The 16,118-nt window shown below is 38.0% G+C and overlaps 1 protein-coding gene across 1 annotated transcript in view; it reads right to left on the reverse strand.

The window, feature by feature from the left end:
• LOC125240506 (CUB and sushi domain-containing protein 1) overlaps positions 1–16,118 on the reverse strand; it is a 72,215-nt gene that overhangs the window by 17,986 nt on the left and 38,111 nt on the right. The window contains exons 5-10 of the mRNA XM_048148398.1: positions 15,158–15,280; positions 14,334–14,497; positions 12,753–12,879; positions 9,341–9,490; positions 5,368–5,544; positions 937–1,235 (exon numbers count right to left, since the gene is read on the reverse strand). Of these exons, the coding sequence (XP_048004355.1) occupies positions 937–1,235; positions 5,368–5,544; positions 9,341–9,490; positions 12,753–12,879; positions 14,334–14,497; positions 15,158–15,280 (1,040 nt within the window). The remainder of the gene's footprint in view (positions 1–936; positions 1,236–5,367; positions 5,545–9,340; positions 9,491–12,752; positions 12,880–14,333; positions 14,498–15,157; positions 15,281–16,118) is intronic.

Here is a 16,118-nt window from a genome sequence, read left to right on the forward strand (position 1 = left end):
GTATTGCAATATGGTACACATATATTAAAAATGAAACAGGGCATCTTATAAATAACTAAGCACTTAATCTTAAATATAATAATCCGGCCTATTTCCTGTATGTAAGTAAAATAATATAGTGTACTTATTTATTTAATTATATTGAATTAGTACTCATTTGCGTTGAAAAACTCTTGTTTGTTTAACCTACGTGCCTTGAAACCATCTCAACCCTCAATATTGCAACCTACCGCTTGCTCGGGTATCAATATTGGCACGTGCGGTTAATAGTTATTTGTTATACAAGGGTGCAAAATTGTATTTTAACGCCAAGTGTGGAATTGAAAAACGAGCAAGTGAAAGGATTCGATAGTTGAACCAAGAGCAAAGCGAGTGGTTCTAGAATAGAATCCTGAACTTGCGAGTTTTTTAACATACGAGAAGTAAAATACATTTGCACCCGAGTGTAATAACACAAAACTTTTCCCCTCGCTATAGCGAGGAAAGTACAACCCAAAAAATGCGTTTATCACTGCTTCCAGTAGTTCCACAGGTGGTAAATCATCGTCATCACTAGATTCACTCACTTATATCAATTTTAAAGCCGAAAAATGACTATATTCAAGGTCAAATTACTTTATCCACTAGTGGATAAAACACGTGTTTCCGAGCTAGTGATGGGAAAACAATTTTGCCCCCTTGTAAAACAAATAACTATATACGTAGCTGGGAGTAATCAACTACGTTTCTCCAAAATCGGCGCAAAAATGGAATTGTTTACTGTTACACCGAGCTTTTCATGTACACCGGTATCCTGACCACCGTTTTACGAATGCATCAACGAATACTTTCATTAACTTTACTGACATACGCTTTCGTAATGGTCCCACCAAAATAAATAATAATAAATAAATAAATATTGGGGACACCTTACACTGCTATCAGTAATGTACTCACCGGCTGCCCAAACAGTATGAATCCGTTCTGACAACTGTAGGTAGCGAGGGAGCCCGCCTTGTGCCCCCCGACGGTCACCACAGCGCCGGCCACCGGCGGCGGTTCCGGGCACCAGTCGAACAGACATTTAGGCGCCGCGCCGGTCCAGAGCCCTTCTTCGCCGCACACCCTTTCCACGTCGCCCACGAGAGTGTGGTTCTCGCGGCAGGAGTAGGTGGCGCGCGCGCCGTGCGTCGTGCGACCGTCGGTGAGCGACACTTCACCGTCTTGGATTGAGGGGAGCCCGCCGCAGTTCACGTCTGAAAGAAAAAAAAGTAGGCTTTACACGATTGTTACTTTAAGTTTGAACCAAAGAGGATCGAGTATTATAGAGAGTTACTGTCGAAGTAAAATGTGTAATCACAGATAGACTGCCATCTCTTGACAGGCTTAAAACTTTTGAACTTCGTTTTGACAATTTGGTCCATATTCTTAGCTCGATATGTGTTAAAATGTCAAATATTAACATTAGCGCCATCTAGCTGACCGTACCCAAAAGGTGTAATGCCATCTAGACCACCGGACCTTTTTCTGTATGGTACTGAGGTACGTTTTTTCCTTAGACTTTATCTGTCTATACGGAGTTATATAAGTCTTTAGTTTGAACGTTTAGGTATTAATCGTACTACCGTACTAGTTAAAGTACAATAGTCAAATATTAAAACGATTCAATCAAACGAGAAGCTTGAAATTACCTTTGACGCCTTTGGGCCTTTGACGTTGAACCTATTGTTTTTGCAAATCCATTGTAGGAAAAAATATTTAAAATATTTCACCCCGAAAGCATTCGTGGAAAAAGAATGGACATTATGTGTTTGGGACAGCTGGCATTTTTGCAATTTCAGGATATTTGATTCAATCCTATCCTATTTCATTCAATAAAATATTATTGAAAAACAAAATACATCACGGCTAAGTGGCGAATATTTAGTTTTTGTTTTACTTTACTACCTCCTGCCGGTGTAGCCGAAGTGACAATCGTTGGAGGCTACGTGACTATCCAAACGCAGTCTGGCTCCGTCGCGCCACTACAGAAAAGCGATATAGGGAGAGCTACGAGACGCTCACGATGCGTAAGCGATTGTGACATCAATTGGCTAGATACTCTGCATTAAATTTCTCTTTGTTTCCTGCAAAATAATGGACATTTAAATTCGAAAGTGGTCCGAGAACGCGCCGGATCACTGAATGGCAAATTCCATTTTACAAGCTCCTATGTGATTTGCAATGTTTGTCGGGCGCTTTGTCCGTTCAAACAATAATCCGAAACCAGAACTATCAAAACAATCCGTCTGGTCCTAGTTCGATTGTTCGTTTAAAAATATTAGTAAACAAACGGCTTTTTACCATAAAAACTAGTAAATAAAAGCCTATGCGGAAAATAAATCTGGGTAAAAACTAGGAATCCAAACATTTTTATGATATAGCGTTTATTTTTCGGAGGGAAAAATGAATTAAATGTATAAAATACCACGCAAGTACAACGGGTTAGCACTGCGTGACGTTATCTATTCGCGAATAAGCAAAGTAATGTTCAAGATTTTGATTAAGTAACATGGATTCCGCAAAGTAACGCCTGATTCAATCGATTATATACGCAAACAATTATAGGAAGACTCGTGGACACGGGACGCCTATTGTCCCGGATCTGTAAGTTCACATTTTTGACACATTTGTTTTGAAGTATGTTGCGATGTGGCTAAGACGCATCGTTTGCCAAATCTAACGATTAATTTCGAATTGGTTGAATCGATTAGGCCCTATGTACAAGGAGGCGCTTAAACAAATATACGATTTCTGTCAACTTACTGAAATTTGAAACATTTGAATAAAAATAAAAATGAATGATAAATTACATAATAAGTAAATCCTGCGTGATAAATTAATATCGTAATAACCTCACTAAAGAAGATCCGCAAAAATGTAACATGTGTTAGATTATGTTTAAATTTCATTAGGTTGCGCGAGTTTACGTTTTGTTGACGCTGTCATGTGTCAAAAAGAGGTTCTTACAGCTCTGGGACAATAATACACGTGACTGACGCATGATTGAGGCGTGATTGACGCTTAGATGTTACTACAAATAACTCGCATTTACTGATGTATGGAGTTAAAACTCTTTCCTTACTTATTCCCCTATGGTTAGTCCCTGTCCGACCAGCCCCTCTAGCACAACTTGCCTTGTCGCGTGCGAGTCCATACTTGAAGTCGCGCTTGATGTATGGACTCGCGTGCGACAAGGCAAGTTGTGCTAAAAGGCCTGTTGGTATGATGGAAAGATATAAACGATTTTTATCTGGTTGTTAACGTTATCCCGGAATTTTGCCACGGCTCACGGGAGCCTGAGGTCCGCTTTGACAGCTTATTCCAAGATTTGGCGTAGACACTAGTTTTACGAAAGCAACAGCCATCTGACCTTCCAACCCGAACTAGACCTCATTGGAATTAGTCCGGTTTCCTCACAATGTTTTCCTTCATCGAAAAGCGACTGGCAAATATCCAATGACATTTCGCACATAAATCCGAAAAACTCATTGGCACGAGCCAGGGCTCTAACTCTGACAACAAAGTATAATAAAAAAATCGAAAAAGATAGAGATATAAATTACATTTTCCTGAAGGCATTACAGAGAAAAGATACTTAAGAAAACTTTGAGCAGTTTGGTCTCTGAATGTAAATAAATACCTCTGATGTAAGCCTGTGAAAGTTCTATTTCATATGTTTGGATTTCAATACGATCGCAGTGCAGTTTTCACTTTGTACTGCCGCTCACCTTTATGTTTGAGCGGAAATTGAGTATTCCAACTCTGTGCGATGTGCTGTTTACCTGTACTTGTGAGGTAAGATTTACAAGCAACTGAAGCAACGCTATGGCAAAACATTTAAATCAAAGGGAATATTCTAACATTTACATCTGATATTACCACAGAACTTAATTTAGATAGAAGAAACAAATTCATATATTTGTATAGGGGCCGAGCGTGTCAAATTTTGTACTGAAGTTGATTCTTGCCTGTAATTTTAAATATGTCTCAGGCTCTTGATTGTTCATAATTTTTGTGTTGTTGCAATTGAATATCACGTAACGAGGCATTTTTTATGTTTTGGTTGACTTCAACTTACAAAAATTGACGCCCGAAAGCTGCAAGCTGCGAGTAAAGACGGACAACTCAGTGGATTTCACTGAGTTCATTTGACACGCTAAGTAGATACGTTTGCTTGATCTATGGTATATATGACATCTGTGGATATTACAAACTTTCTTCTTAATATTTTATTGATCGTGATTTTAGTCGAAAACTGCCTGTTACGTTTTTACTGCCAAAGAGTATCCGTTCCGTATCCGTTCCACTAACTCCAGTTCCCGATGAAGATGATGCTCAGAGGTACCTCATCATCATCCTCCTTGCGTTATCGCGGCATTTGCCGCGGCTCATGGGAGCCTGGGGTCCGCTGTGACAACTAATCCCAAGATTTGGCGTAGGCACTGGTTTTACGAAAGCGACTGCCATCTGACCTTCCAACCCAAAGGGCAACTAGGCCTTATTGGAATTAGTCCGGTTTCCTCACAATGTTTTCCTTCACCGAAAAGTGACTGGAAAATAAATATCAAATGACATTTCGCACATAAGTTCCGAAAAACTCATTGGTACGAGCCGGGGTTCGAACCCGCGACCTCTGGATTGAAAGTTGCACGCTCTACATACCGCTAGACCACCAGCGATACTCAGAGGTGCCCTCTTAAACAAATAAAAGAAAGTTCCAAATTCAAAATCGGAAAAATTGGCCCGGGACTCAGGAGCCTATTAGAGTAAAATTTGTCGACAGATTTTCGACTAAAACACGTGAGCAACCCATTGCCTGCCGACCTTAAGGAGCTAACAACGGGGATCCCTATATCGAGTGTTAAACGATTTATCCCTGAATTTAGCCTGGGTGGTCACTAGATGGCAGTGCTAGTAACATTAATTTACAGTTCTGCGCACACGAGGCACCAGATTCCGACCTTCTTGTAAATAGTCACTAGTCTTGTGTCCTACCAGCATGTGACTTGTACCCTTCTCTAAAAGTTGTATCTAGCAGTTTACTTAGTCTGCCACTAGATGGCGCAACTAGTAACACTGACATTTTCAGTTCAGCGTCACTGCTGACCAAAATTCCTCCATGCGCTCCCTAGTGTTGCGTCTCACCAGCATGTGACTTGTAGTTGTTTTTGCTCAGCAAGAGACTGACGTGAGTTGTGAGAACGTCGAATTTTGGAAACTTATTTTCTGAACCATCATTATTTCCCAAAAATAGACATTGTCACAACTCACCTAGGTACTTTTTTAACCGCCTCTAAAGTTGTATAGCAGTGTCTGTCGCTAGATGGCACTAATAGTAACACTTACATTTACAGTTCGGCGCCGCTCCCGACCAGAACCCGTCCTTCTTGCACTCTCTAGTCTTGTCTCCTACCAGCATGTGCCCCACTGGGCAACGGTATGCGATGGAAGCGCCGACCTTATAGCTGTCTCCCTCTATCGTGGTGTTTAGCAGTTTGTCCGGACTGCCGCAAGTTGGCGGCACTGTAAAAAACGGTTAAGTTTAAAATATGGAACTCAATTTCGCTATTCAAATCGCAATCGCATGCTTTCGCAGTGACGTATTACACACAACAAACTGTCATACAGTTTGGCGAAAATACTATAATTAGAATAATACTGTGTAACCTTTTTTGAGTAAAAAACAAAAATGTAATTTCGAATGAAATTGTGCTTTTATTACATATTAACGGTTATAAATTGAAAAGATTGCATTCATAACATAATAAACGTTAATTATTTAATATAATGATTCATCTATAAGCTGCACTCATAATCCTTTTGCATTACAATATTGTATAGAATTATAAAAGTAAAAATTGGAACACGTTCCAAATGAAATTGTGACAAATCATTTAAATAATACAATACCTACATTAATCATTAATCATACATAATTTAAATGATATTATATTCGCAATGCAGAGTAGATTAAATGATATTTATATTAGATTCGCAATGCAAGTAGGTACACAGCATTTATAGATAGCAATACATGAACAAAAAGGCGGTGCTGCATTTTGATGATTGTTTTAAATTATTGCTTAAATATAAATAATTACAAATATATTATTCTATCTTCCAGTCGGAAAGCGTCAAACTTCAGGCCGCTGCGCTAACCGAAGTTACCGCTTACCGGCTCCGTCGAACAGAAAAATAGTATTTTGGTAAAATACTAATCTTTTATTTTATTCTGAAAGTGTCGATGCAGAAAATATTACAGTTTCGAAGAAATTAAAGCCAATTAGGTAGTTATTTTATAACAAGCATTTTAAATACTTGCGTTATAGAGCCCTTAGCAGCAATAACGGTAATAACTTCTAAGAATAATCGTTTTTAAGGAAAATATTATTATGAAAAACTCTACGTAGGAGGCGCCACTAGAATCAATATCATGATTCATGACTAAACGATAATTATGGTCAATTGACATACATACTTACTTATATTTTATTTGACTTGTTATAATAATATCTAATTAATTAACAAAGATTTGCTCTAACGTGTGGCGGGCGCGAGGTGAGTACCTATTTTATTAACATAATTACACACATACATTTAATCACGCCTGTATCCCATAAAGGGGTAGGAAGAGCACATGAACTACTAAGTTTCAGTGCCACTCATGACAAAAAAGTCGACTGTGGGATATGGGTTAAATTGTGACGTAGGCGAGAGGCTGGAAACCTGTCACTGCAATGTCACAATTTGGATTTTTCTTCAATCTATTTTATTTAACAAATGTATAAATAAATCTCATCACACAAATAAATGGACTCATAGGAATTCGAACACAGGACTGTTTTAAATACATGCCAATTTAGATTATAATGACGATATTATTGTTGACCACAGAATAGAACAATGCAATATTTATATATTGCTATATTCAATTACGGGATACTGTAAAATTTATTGCCAATACAAAGTAATGTTTATCTTAGAAATGAGCTCTGTGCCCCGAATCGCTCAACAATAATACTGTAATTTTTGGAAGAAGTAAATATGTCAAACATTATTAATGTAACTATAAAGAAAGAAAGGTGTTTGTTTACTTTGCTGAGAACTGTAACCGTTTGAAAGACTTGACACAGTCACACCTCGGACACTGGCGATCAAATATATGAAAGAGGCGCGTTCCTAGCACACAGCCTAAGCTCGTGCAGGTGAACGCGTACTATGCTTGTATGAGTGAAATATGACAGGTCGACTGTTCACGTTTTTAACAGGCGGTAACTGTGAGGTAACCGAGAGGGGGTGGGCGACACTTTCAGCGGGAGCGGAAGTGGCCAGACTGTACGATAGTACTCTTTATTATACTGTGACAGTTAAGTTTTCTCGAGGCGCCCATTTCTTCACCAGTACTCTTTCATTTTCATCACTCTGCATCAGTAGATATTTTGGTGTCTACGCCATTTTTGACACGGGCAGAAAGCATTCAAAATGATAAGCGATGGAAAATTCTGGCCATCCGGTCAAGCCGAAGTGACAATCGTTAACCGGTCAAGCTCCAAAACGAACTAACTATTATAGCTCTGTCGCAAAAACACGGAATAGCGACATGGAGATAGATAACTACCAGCTATGCAGCGTAGGTACACGATTGTCGCCAGTAGGCCTAGCACATTTATTCATTTATTTATTTAATCAAAAAGTAACACATCATTACAGTTTACACTAAGGCACTGTGAAACTACAATATACAAGACAAGACACAAACGATAAATAATATAAAACATAAACAAATTAAACATTCGATTTGGGCGACGACGTAACAGCGTGGCTCCGTTGATTGCGGCCACATGTGACATGATTGCCGCGAGAGTATGTCGCCGCGAGACAGATCACACGTCTTCTTTTAACTGTATTAATGACATAGGGACGGGTAGACACCTCGCGGCGACATATTCTCGCGGCAATCATGTGCTAACCCTGCAGCTTCATAAATTTCATAATGACTCGATTATAAAAGGGCAACTACTTAGTTTTTTATGCGATTGTTATTTACATAATAATAAATATAGTTACAAGCGTTTAATAATAAATAATAAAACTTCGCTTAAGCAATTTCTTTACAACGCGTGTATGTGCAAATTGTGCAATATTTTCAGCAAAATTAATTGCATTCGCTTGCAGCTTTCATGAAATGTTTTATATAATAAAATCATTCGATTTCAGTGCTATTTACATAAAAGAGGACTTAAATGTGTAAATTAATGTCTTTTGAAACATAATGTTATTTTAAATTAATGTTCTCTATAAACTACTAGCTTTTGCCCACAGCTTCGCTCGCAGTAATTTCGAAAATTGTGGAATGCTCCATACAAAGTTCCATCCCCCCCCCCCCCATTTTAGGGAAGCGAGGGGTTAGAAAGTGACAAAAAGTAGCCTATGTCACTCTCCATCTCTTCAACTATTAACTATCTCCAACATCACGTCAATTGGTCGCTCCGTTTTGCCGTGAAATACGGACAAACAAACAGACACACACACTTTCCCATTTATAATATCAGTATGGATAAACCTGGATCATTTCAAAAAGATTATCGAGGGTATTTGGGATGACATGCCTAGAAAATAGTGCGTGCCGCGTGTGATCCGTTCGAGAAGCATTTAAGGCTGGTAAAAAAGTTAAAGCTCGAAATATTCCAAAACATTGGTTGTGAATATGGTATATTTATAAGTGTGCCATTCATAAAATATAATAGGGAACTTGACTGTAGTTAAAATAAAATCTTTTATACCATGCACGAAATAAAGCATCAGAAAAACATGGACAGAAGTAATTTTTAAATCCAATTTCTATTTAATAAGTCAGGTAGAAATATATAAAGTAACTGAGTTGACCGTGACGTCACTCAATTCGATTTCATATAAATTCCATACGAGTGTTAGGCTAAGTCAAGTCGTTCAAATTCGTTTTGACAGTTCTTAAAAATAAGCTGATTTGACTAGGAGGCAAGTAGCCTATTATAACTGTAGTAACTATTTGTTAATTTGTTTTATTCGATATTTCGTCACTACTTTTAAAAAATCTCGTATCTCACGCTGTTCCTCAAAGTTAAGACGCAGTAAGTCTATATGCATTCCATACATACTAGAATTTTCTTTTCATTGACAGACGAAGATACACGTTTTTTTTAAAAGTAGTGACGATTTGTACTGTATTCGAACTTATTGGACACGGTGTAAGTATAAGTATGGATTGGATACACATCGCGCAGCACATTCGCGTCGGCGCAAATGAAAACTTTCGATATGTACCTAGATAGACACTCACTGTACTGGCAGATCCAGTGCAAGTAGTCCAGGTTACACCCCACGTCGTTCCAGAGCCACGCGCGACCGCCGTCCAGGACTACGCAGTTCTGCTCCCCATTGTAGTTGTTCGGCTGGTCCTTGCCCCAGGCTGGCTTGGAGACCAGCTCGCCTGTGAAAATAGGGTTAAATCTGTTAGATTTTAGACAATATTGGTTCGTTTCGTTCGGATGGCATTCCGGAGTACAGTCAACCAATTGGAACCCTAGGCCACTGTAGAACTATGTCATAGTGACGTTATAAATGATATCGTAAGAAATCTCTTGCTGCTTGTCATTTTGACATGGTTGTAGAGTGGCCTAGGGTTCCAATTGGTTGGCTGTACATCCAACCGGCTGCGCCATTAATGACAATTTGTAGAAACGTTTATTTTAATATTATTATGTTATTATAAAAGACAGGGTGAAAAACGCTGGTAGCTTAGCCGTAAGTACGTGCGATTTTCGTTCTGGAGGTCGTGGGTTCGAACCCCGGTCCGCACCAATGAGTTTTTCGGAATTTATGTGCGAAATGTCATTTGATATTTGCCAGTCGCTTTTCGGTGAAGGAAAACATCGTGAGGAAATCGGACTAATTCCAAAAAGGTCAATTTACCCTTCGGGTTGGAAGGTCAGATGGCAGTCGCTTTAGTGAAAACTAGTGTCTACGCCAAATCTTGGGATTAGTTGTCAAAGCGGACCTCAGGCTCCCATGAGCCGTGGCAAATGCCTTTCGTTAGGCATCTTACAGCAAAGACATATATAACTCCGTATAGACAGATAAAGTCTAAGAAAAAAACGTACCTCAGTACTATACAGAAAAAGGTACGGTGGCCTAGATGGCATTACACCTTTGGAGTACGCTCAGCTAGATGGCGCTAATATTAATATTTGACATTTTAAAACATATCAAGCTAAGAATATGGGCCAAATTGTCAAAACTGAGGTTCAAAAGTTTTAAGCCTGTGTCAAGAGATGGCAGTCTATGCACTGTGATTACACATTTTACTTCGACAGTAACTCTCTATAATTAATACTCGATTCTCTTTGCTTACAGTAAAAGATGGTGTGGTCACCCGTTGGCATTTGGACAGTAACTTTTTTAAAGGATAGTACCTATACGGGAACTATTTTACGACAGATATTGCCCACAGGTAAATCTTATGCACAATAAAACTTTGAGGGCATTTTCGCCAAAAAGAATTCAAAAACTTTTATTTCGAAAAAAGGTAAATTTAATGTTTTTCCTACTCGGAATCACGAGCCCTTTCGATCCTATTAGGTAAAAAAAGCGTCCCAAATTTAATTTTTCCACTTCGTTACCATTTTTCAAACACTTTGCGCATAACTTACACAGCGGTTACAAAGTGGAAAGTATGCAAAATAATAGAAAATTTTGGGAGCATTTTTTTGTCTCTTGATTTTTGCCCTAGATCGAAATGGCTCGTGATTCTGAGTAGGGAAAACATTAAATTTACCTTCCTTCGAAAAAATATTTATGGAGATTGTTCTCGCGAAAATGCCCTTGAGCTTTAATCGTGTGTTTAGTTTATTTACTTCCGTTGATTGAACCATATGAACCAGATTTGTTCCTAGGATTACCAAAAGTTAGGTAACGCAATTCCTGAAATTCCCAAAAGTGAATCTAATAGAAATTCGAATTACCACAAGGTTGAGATTGACATCTGTGAACCTTGCCTACTTTCTAGTTACGTGCAAATATGTCAGTCTGGTAAAACTACTTGGGATTACAACTTCTTGTCAATGCAACGGTATGCGCGAGTTATCTCTTTTTAAGGAATTTCACTAATAGGGAACTTTACTGTAGTTACAATAAAATATTTTATACCACGCACGACATAAAGCATCGGATAATTATAAGAAAAACATGGACAGAAGTTATTTTTAAATCCGATTTTTTTTAATAAGTCAGGTAGAAATATATAAAGTAACTGAGTTGACCGTGACGTCACTCAATTCGATTTCATATAAATTTCACAGTTCTTAAAAAGAAGCTGATTTGACTAGGAGGCAAGTAGCCTGCGTATAAGTTTTCTTGTAGAGAGCGAACTTTGTACACAGTTCTTGTAAAGATTCCTTGAGAATGAGAATGTTAGGAATACAGTGCATACTTGTCAAAAGTTCCTTAAAAGATTTCCCTACAAGTTTTGTTGCGAAATTCATATTTGAAAGTTTTAACGATAAGGAGACAAGCGCAAAACATGACAATAGGCTACTAGACCCATATCGAACTTGGCACAATAAATGATTATCTTATGTAGTATTTGACATAAAAAAACAATAATTATAGATTTTGGGTATTGTGTATGATGACTACGTATTTTCGATTAAAGATGTGTATAATTTATTATTTATTTTGGCCACCGAAAACGCTGTCAGCGATGTAGTGACGTCATCGAATTCGAACCTTACTGCATGTCAAAACAATCAGTGACATATTGAACTTTATGCCTTTACACTTAAAAAGTCAGAAAATATTGTTTTCAAGTAGAATGACCTGATGTACAGATAATCTATTAGATTAAAATGACTGTAATTAATCGCGTTCGACCTGTATGTGACTTTAAATATGTGTACAAAGAACGAGAACTTAAATATAATGACTGTGTTGTTTTCGCTTGATTACGTAAAATACATACTTTAAAAATATTTTTTGCTGTTTTTAAGTCATAATAAAATATGGCAATATTTTATTTCGGTTAATTGGACAGTACTTAGGGCCGGTTGCATCAAACCGTCTGTCACCGTTAAAGCGCTCGTTAAATTTTATTGATGGGAAGTTCCATAGACGTCTGCTGCGTGACGATGATGTGTCTGTCAAATGTGGTTGATGCAACTAGCCCTAAGAAAGGGTCAAGTAGCCTATTACTCTGGCGCCACAAGGTTAAGGTGGGTAGGTTATTATTCTAATTGACACAAGCGACTTCGGTGGGGAGGCTTATGAGCAGGGCCCGTAACTTTCATGCTGATGACATCAATTTGACGTCACGCTGCATACCTATATGCGTGATTTAAATAATTTTATTGTAATAATTAATCATTATTCATCAATCAATTTAATCATGTGCAAATGACTTCAAAAGTGAGCTACTCATACGTGAAATAATTAATACCTACTTGATACGTGAAACGAAAAGGAAACAATTTTGTTTTGTTTTTATAATTTATTGAAATATGGTAACAAAACTATTTAATAAAAGGTATGTATAAAAATAAACAAATAATTTAATCCGTTGTGCTGTGCCCTACCACACAAAGCGGAATATCATTCGCTATTATGCCCTACCACCTACAAACTGGATGTTGCTTCCTACAAACCTTGTATGTAACATGCAAGAGAACCTGCAGTTGTTATCCCTAGAACTGGATACTCACCGTCCACCCACTTCCACGTTCTGGCCGTGAGTCCAGGGTCCTTCTGAGCCCCGATCCACACTAGCTGGGTCTTCAGCTGTGCCTTGCGGCGCTCCAACTCTTGGATAAGGAAACTGGATGTCGCTCCCTGCAACAAAGAGCGAGTTTGATACTTGAAGATGGAAGGTTATTGTAGGATTGTCTGCCATGTCACCCCTACTACCCCCTTTCTTCCCGTGGGTGTCGTAGAAGTCTGTGGGATATGGATTAAATTGTGGCGTAGGCGAGAGGCTGGCAACCTGTCACTGCAATGTCACAATTTCGTTTTCTTTCTATCTTTTAGTAGCCAAAAGTGGCACTGAACCATGAGTAAGTACTCGTAGTTTCATGTGCTCTGCCTACTCCTTTATGGGACACAGGCGTGATTATATGAAGGTATGTCTATTAGGGTGTTTCATTTTTCCAAAATTTTGATTTATCTTTGACTTCGCTTTTCTTCTTGGTTCTACACCTATACAGAGCCCATATACCAAAAATCAGCGAAATCGTAGAGGCTAGGAACAAAACTCATGTAACTTTTTGTAGGAGGTGGTTTAAAAGTGATTTTGATGAGTAGTGTTTATATTGAAGCAAGTTCTTTTTTAAAAATGAGTAGTAGTCGTGACATTTAGTTTCTAGGCATAGTTCCTTATGGTAATTTTTTGGACGCTCGACTTCCTTCTAAGGAACAAGTTTTGTTGATTTTTTGTCCTGTTTTTGGCATGAAGCAGTGGTCTATTGGCCCTCTCAGGGCACTAATAACAGGATAGGTGGAAGAAATGAAGCGGCACCGCGGTGGCGGACCTAGTGATAGCCATGGACCAGCTCAGGAAAATATGGAGAAAAAGAAACATCACAAATGCCACTAAAATGCGACTTGTCAGGGCATTAGTATCTCCCAATTTTCCCATACAATTTTGACTTAAGTATATTTACCGGGACATAGACCGTACTTACCTTTGTGATTTTTGTTTTCGAACTATTTAATGTCCAGGATGTTAGCGATTTTTGTAGCCCTAAAACCAGAGACTTGGTCGATAGTCTGACAATAGTCTATGATACCGCAAGGAGGAGAATATATTTAATAATAGAAATTAACGCTCCAGTCAATGATAAAGAGCAAAACATCGGTGTCGAACATCACAGAAAATGCGTTGCTACTTACCTACTACTTAAGCGAACAGAAGATAAGGTTGCGGCTTACATTTGTAAGCTAAATTATGATGATGATGACTTTCTTTTATCAAGAATGGATGTTACAACTGTTGTATTTTAAGTTTAATAAATTTACTTTTACTTTAAAATAATTTACAACTACTCTATTGTTTTATTTGGTAATAAAATTGAATAACATTACTTTTTAGTGACTTTCTTTCAAACTGTTCATCAAGCGCGACCTCTAAACAACGTCCAAATCACTTGAAATTTGGTATATATGCGTTTAAGATAAGTTAGAACCGAAAGCCGAGGGGAGTCAGAAAAAATATCACAATTTTATTTTTCCCATACAAATGTGAAACACCCTAATGTCTATCTGTTATAATTTATCTGCAGCATTATTACCTGGAACCCGTGTATGAGATCCCCGCCGTGCGTCTGGCACTGTCTCCTCGCATCGTCGAAGCTGCCGCCCCGCGCAACGTTGAATTCGTAGCAGTTGCGAGAGAACGCGGCTAGCTCCACGTCGTCAGGCAGGCCCACGGGTGCGCAGCGGTCGTTCGAGAATTCTATAAATTAAGAAATGTTTAGTTAGAATAGAATAGAGTGCATTTATTCGTTAAACACACACACAAAAAAGAAAAATGTTACAAATAAGTATTGTCTTCTTGAGATGCTTCAAGAAACAGATGCTACGAAATGGTCTAATCTCAGCATATTGCTGGCGACTTCCAGCGCTAATCTTTAAATCAGATCATCCGGTGAAACAATCACGACAGGTAACAAAAATTATAGAAAACATACAAAAGCAAATTACATTATACATAAAAACACATTACATAGCACATGGTATATTAAAAAAAAATTAAGATACAATGGGGCAAATCTCGACTGGGGCAAATGTAACTAATCCATTTTTCCATGTTTTACAATGTTTGCATTATTAAATAGAGTGTCTACCGATGATATATGGTAGGCGTGTTCAGTGGATACATGTATAACTCAACATCATAGTGTAATAAGGGAAAAAATGGATCAGTTACAATTGCCCCCAGTCGAGATTTGCCCCGCTGTACCTTAAGGACAAATATTTCCAAAGTATAGGGACCCTGTTCGCAAATAGCTGTAGCTCTTTTCTTTCCGCAAATACTCAAAGCCCTATGTAATATTGAGCAAACTTGCCTGTAAATAAAAATATGTTAAATGACTTCATTACTCCCTGAACTTACCCTCAGTAGTGAAGACTTCCACTTCGCACAGGGACAGTGACCCTTCCACTCCCACCAGTTGTAGAAACACATGCTGTCCCACCAGGGGACGGGCGCAGGTAAACGTCTTCGTTACGCCTTCATCTGAAACATCGTCACCATTGTCACATCCATGGATGCATTACCCGGAGTTTTAGGTACGGGACTGTTCTAGACTAGCCAGTAAATATTGTCACAAATATGACCAGAAATATATGACTACGCGCCTATCTAGAACTATTTTCTTCATAGTAAACTGAACTGTCACCCCATACATCAGAATAAGAACGCCCTCCTGACAATATAGTCATATATTTTTGGTCAAACTTTACTAACAGAAAATTTGATATAAGATATAGCGATAAACTAAAACGCTACTTAAGAATGCCGATCTAGCGTGTTCGTTGCGAATTACTATTATACCAATGTAATATAAATAAACAACATTTTGATATCGGAAAATGGTCGTTTCACTCTGCCATAAAAAATATGCTTAACTAATACTATTCAATAAAAAATATGCTTAACTAATACTATTCAATATGATTATTATCCAGGTATCTTTACGATTGCCCGGTATTAAAAGTTGTGATTGTGCCGAGTCGCGCGCAATGCAATTGTCGAGTTACTTTTAAAGACTGGTTATACTTTTATTGTTATTCTAGTTCATTGTTTCGGTGATATAAAAAGATAAAACGCAACCGGTTCACATCTTGCGCATTTTTTGTAGAAAAATCTAAGCTTAGTGGAAAAATACGTCAGAAAAAAAACCGGTGTTCAATGTCAAATGCAGGTCGCAACGGCTCGTTTATTTTTCTCACAGTTACTTCTAAAACTAATAGATCTAGACTTGTACCAGTTTTATATAACACTATATATAAAAAATTAGTACCTATACCTACTGAACATCTATAATTATTTTCTGACGTTTTAGAATACGTTA

The sequence above is a fragment of the Leguminivora glycinivorella genome, chromosome Z (assembly GCF_023078275.1).
Source record: "Leguminivora glycinivorella isolate SPB_JAAS2020 chromosome Z, LegGlyc_1.1, whole genome shotgun sequence".
In the NCBI taxonomy this organism is placed as follows: domain Eukaryota; kingdom Metazoa; phylum Arthropoda; class Insecta; order Lepidoptera; family Tortricidae; genus Leguminivora; species Leguminivora glycinivorella.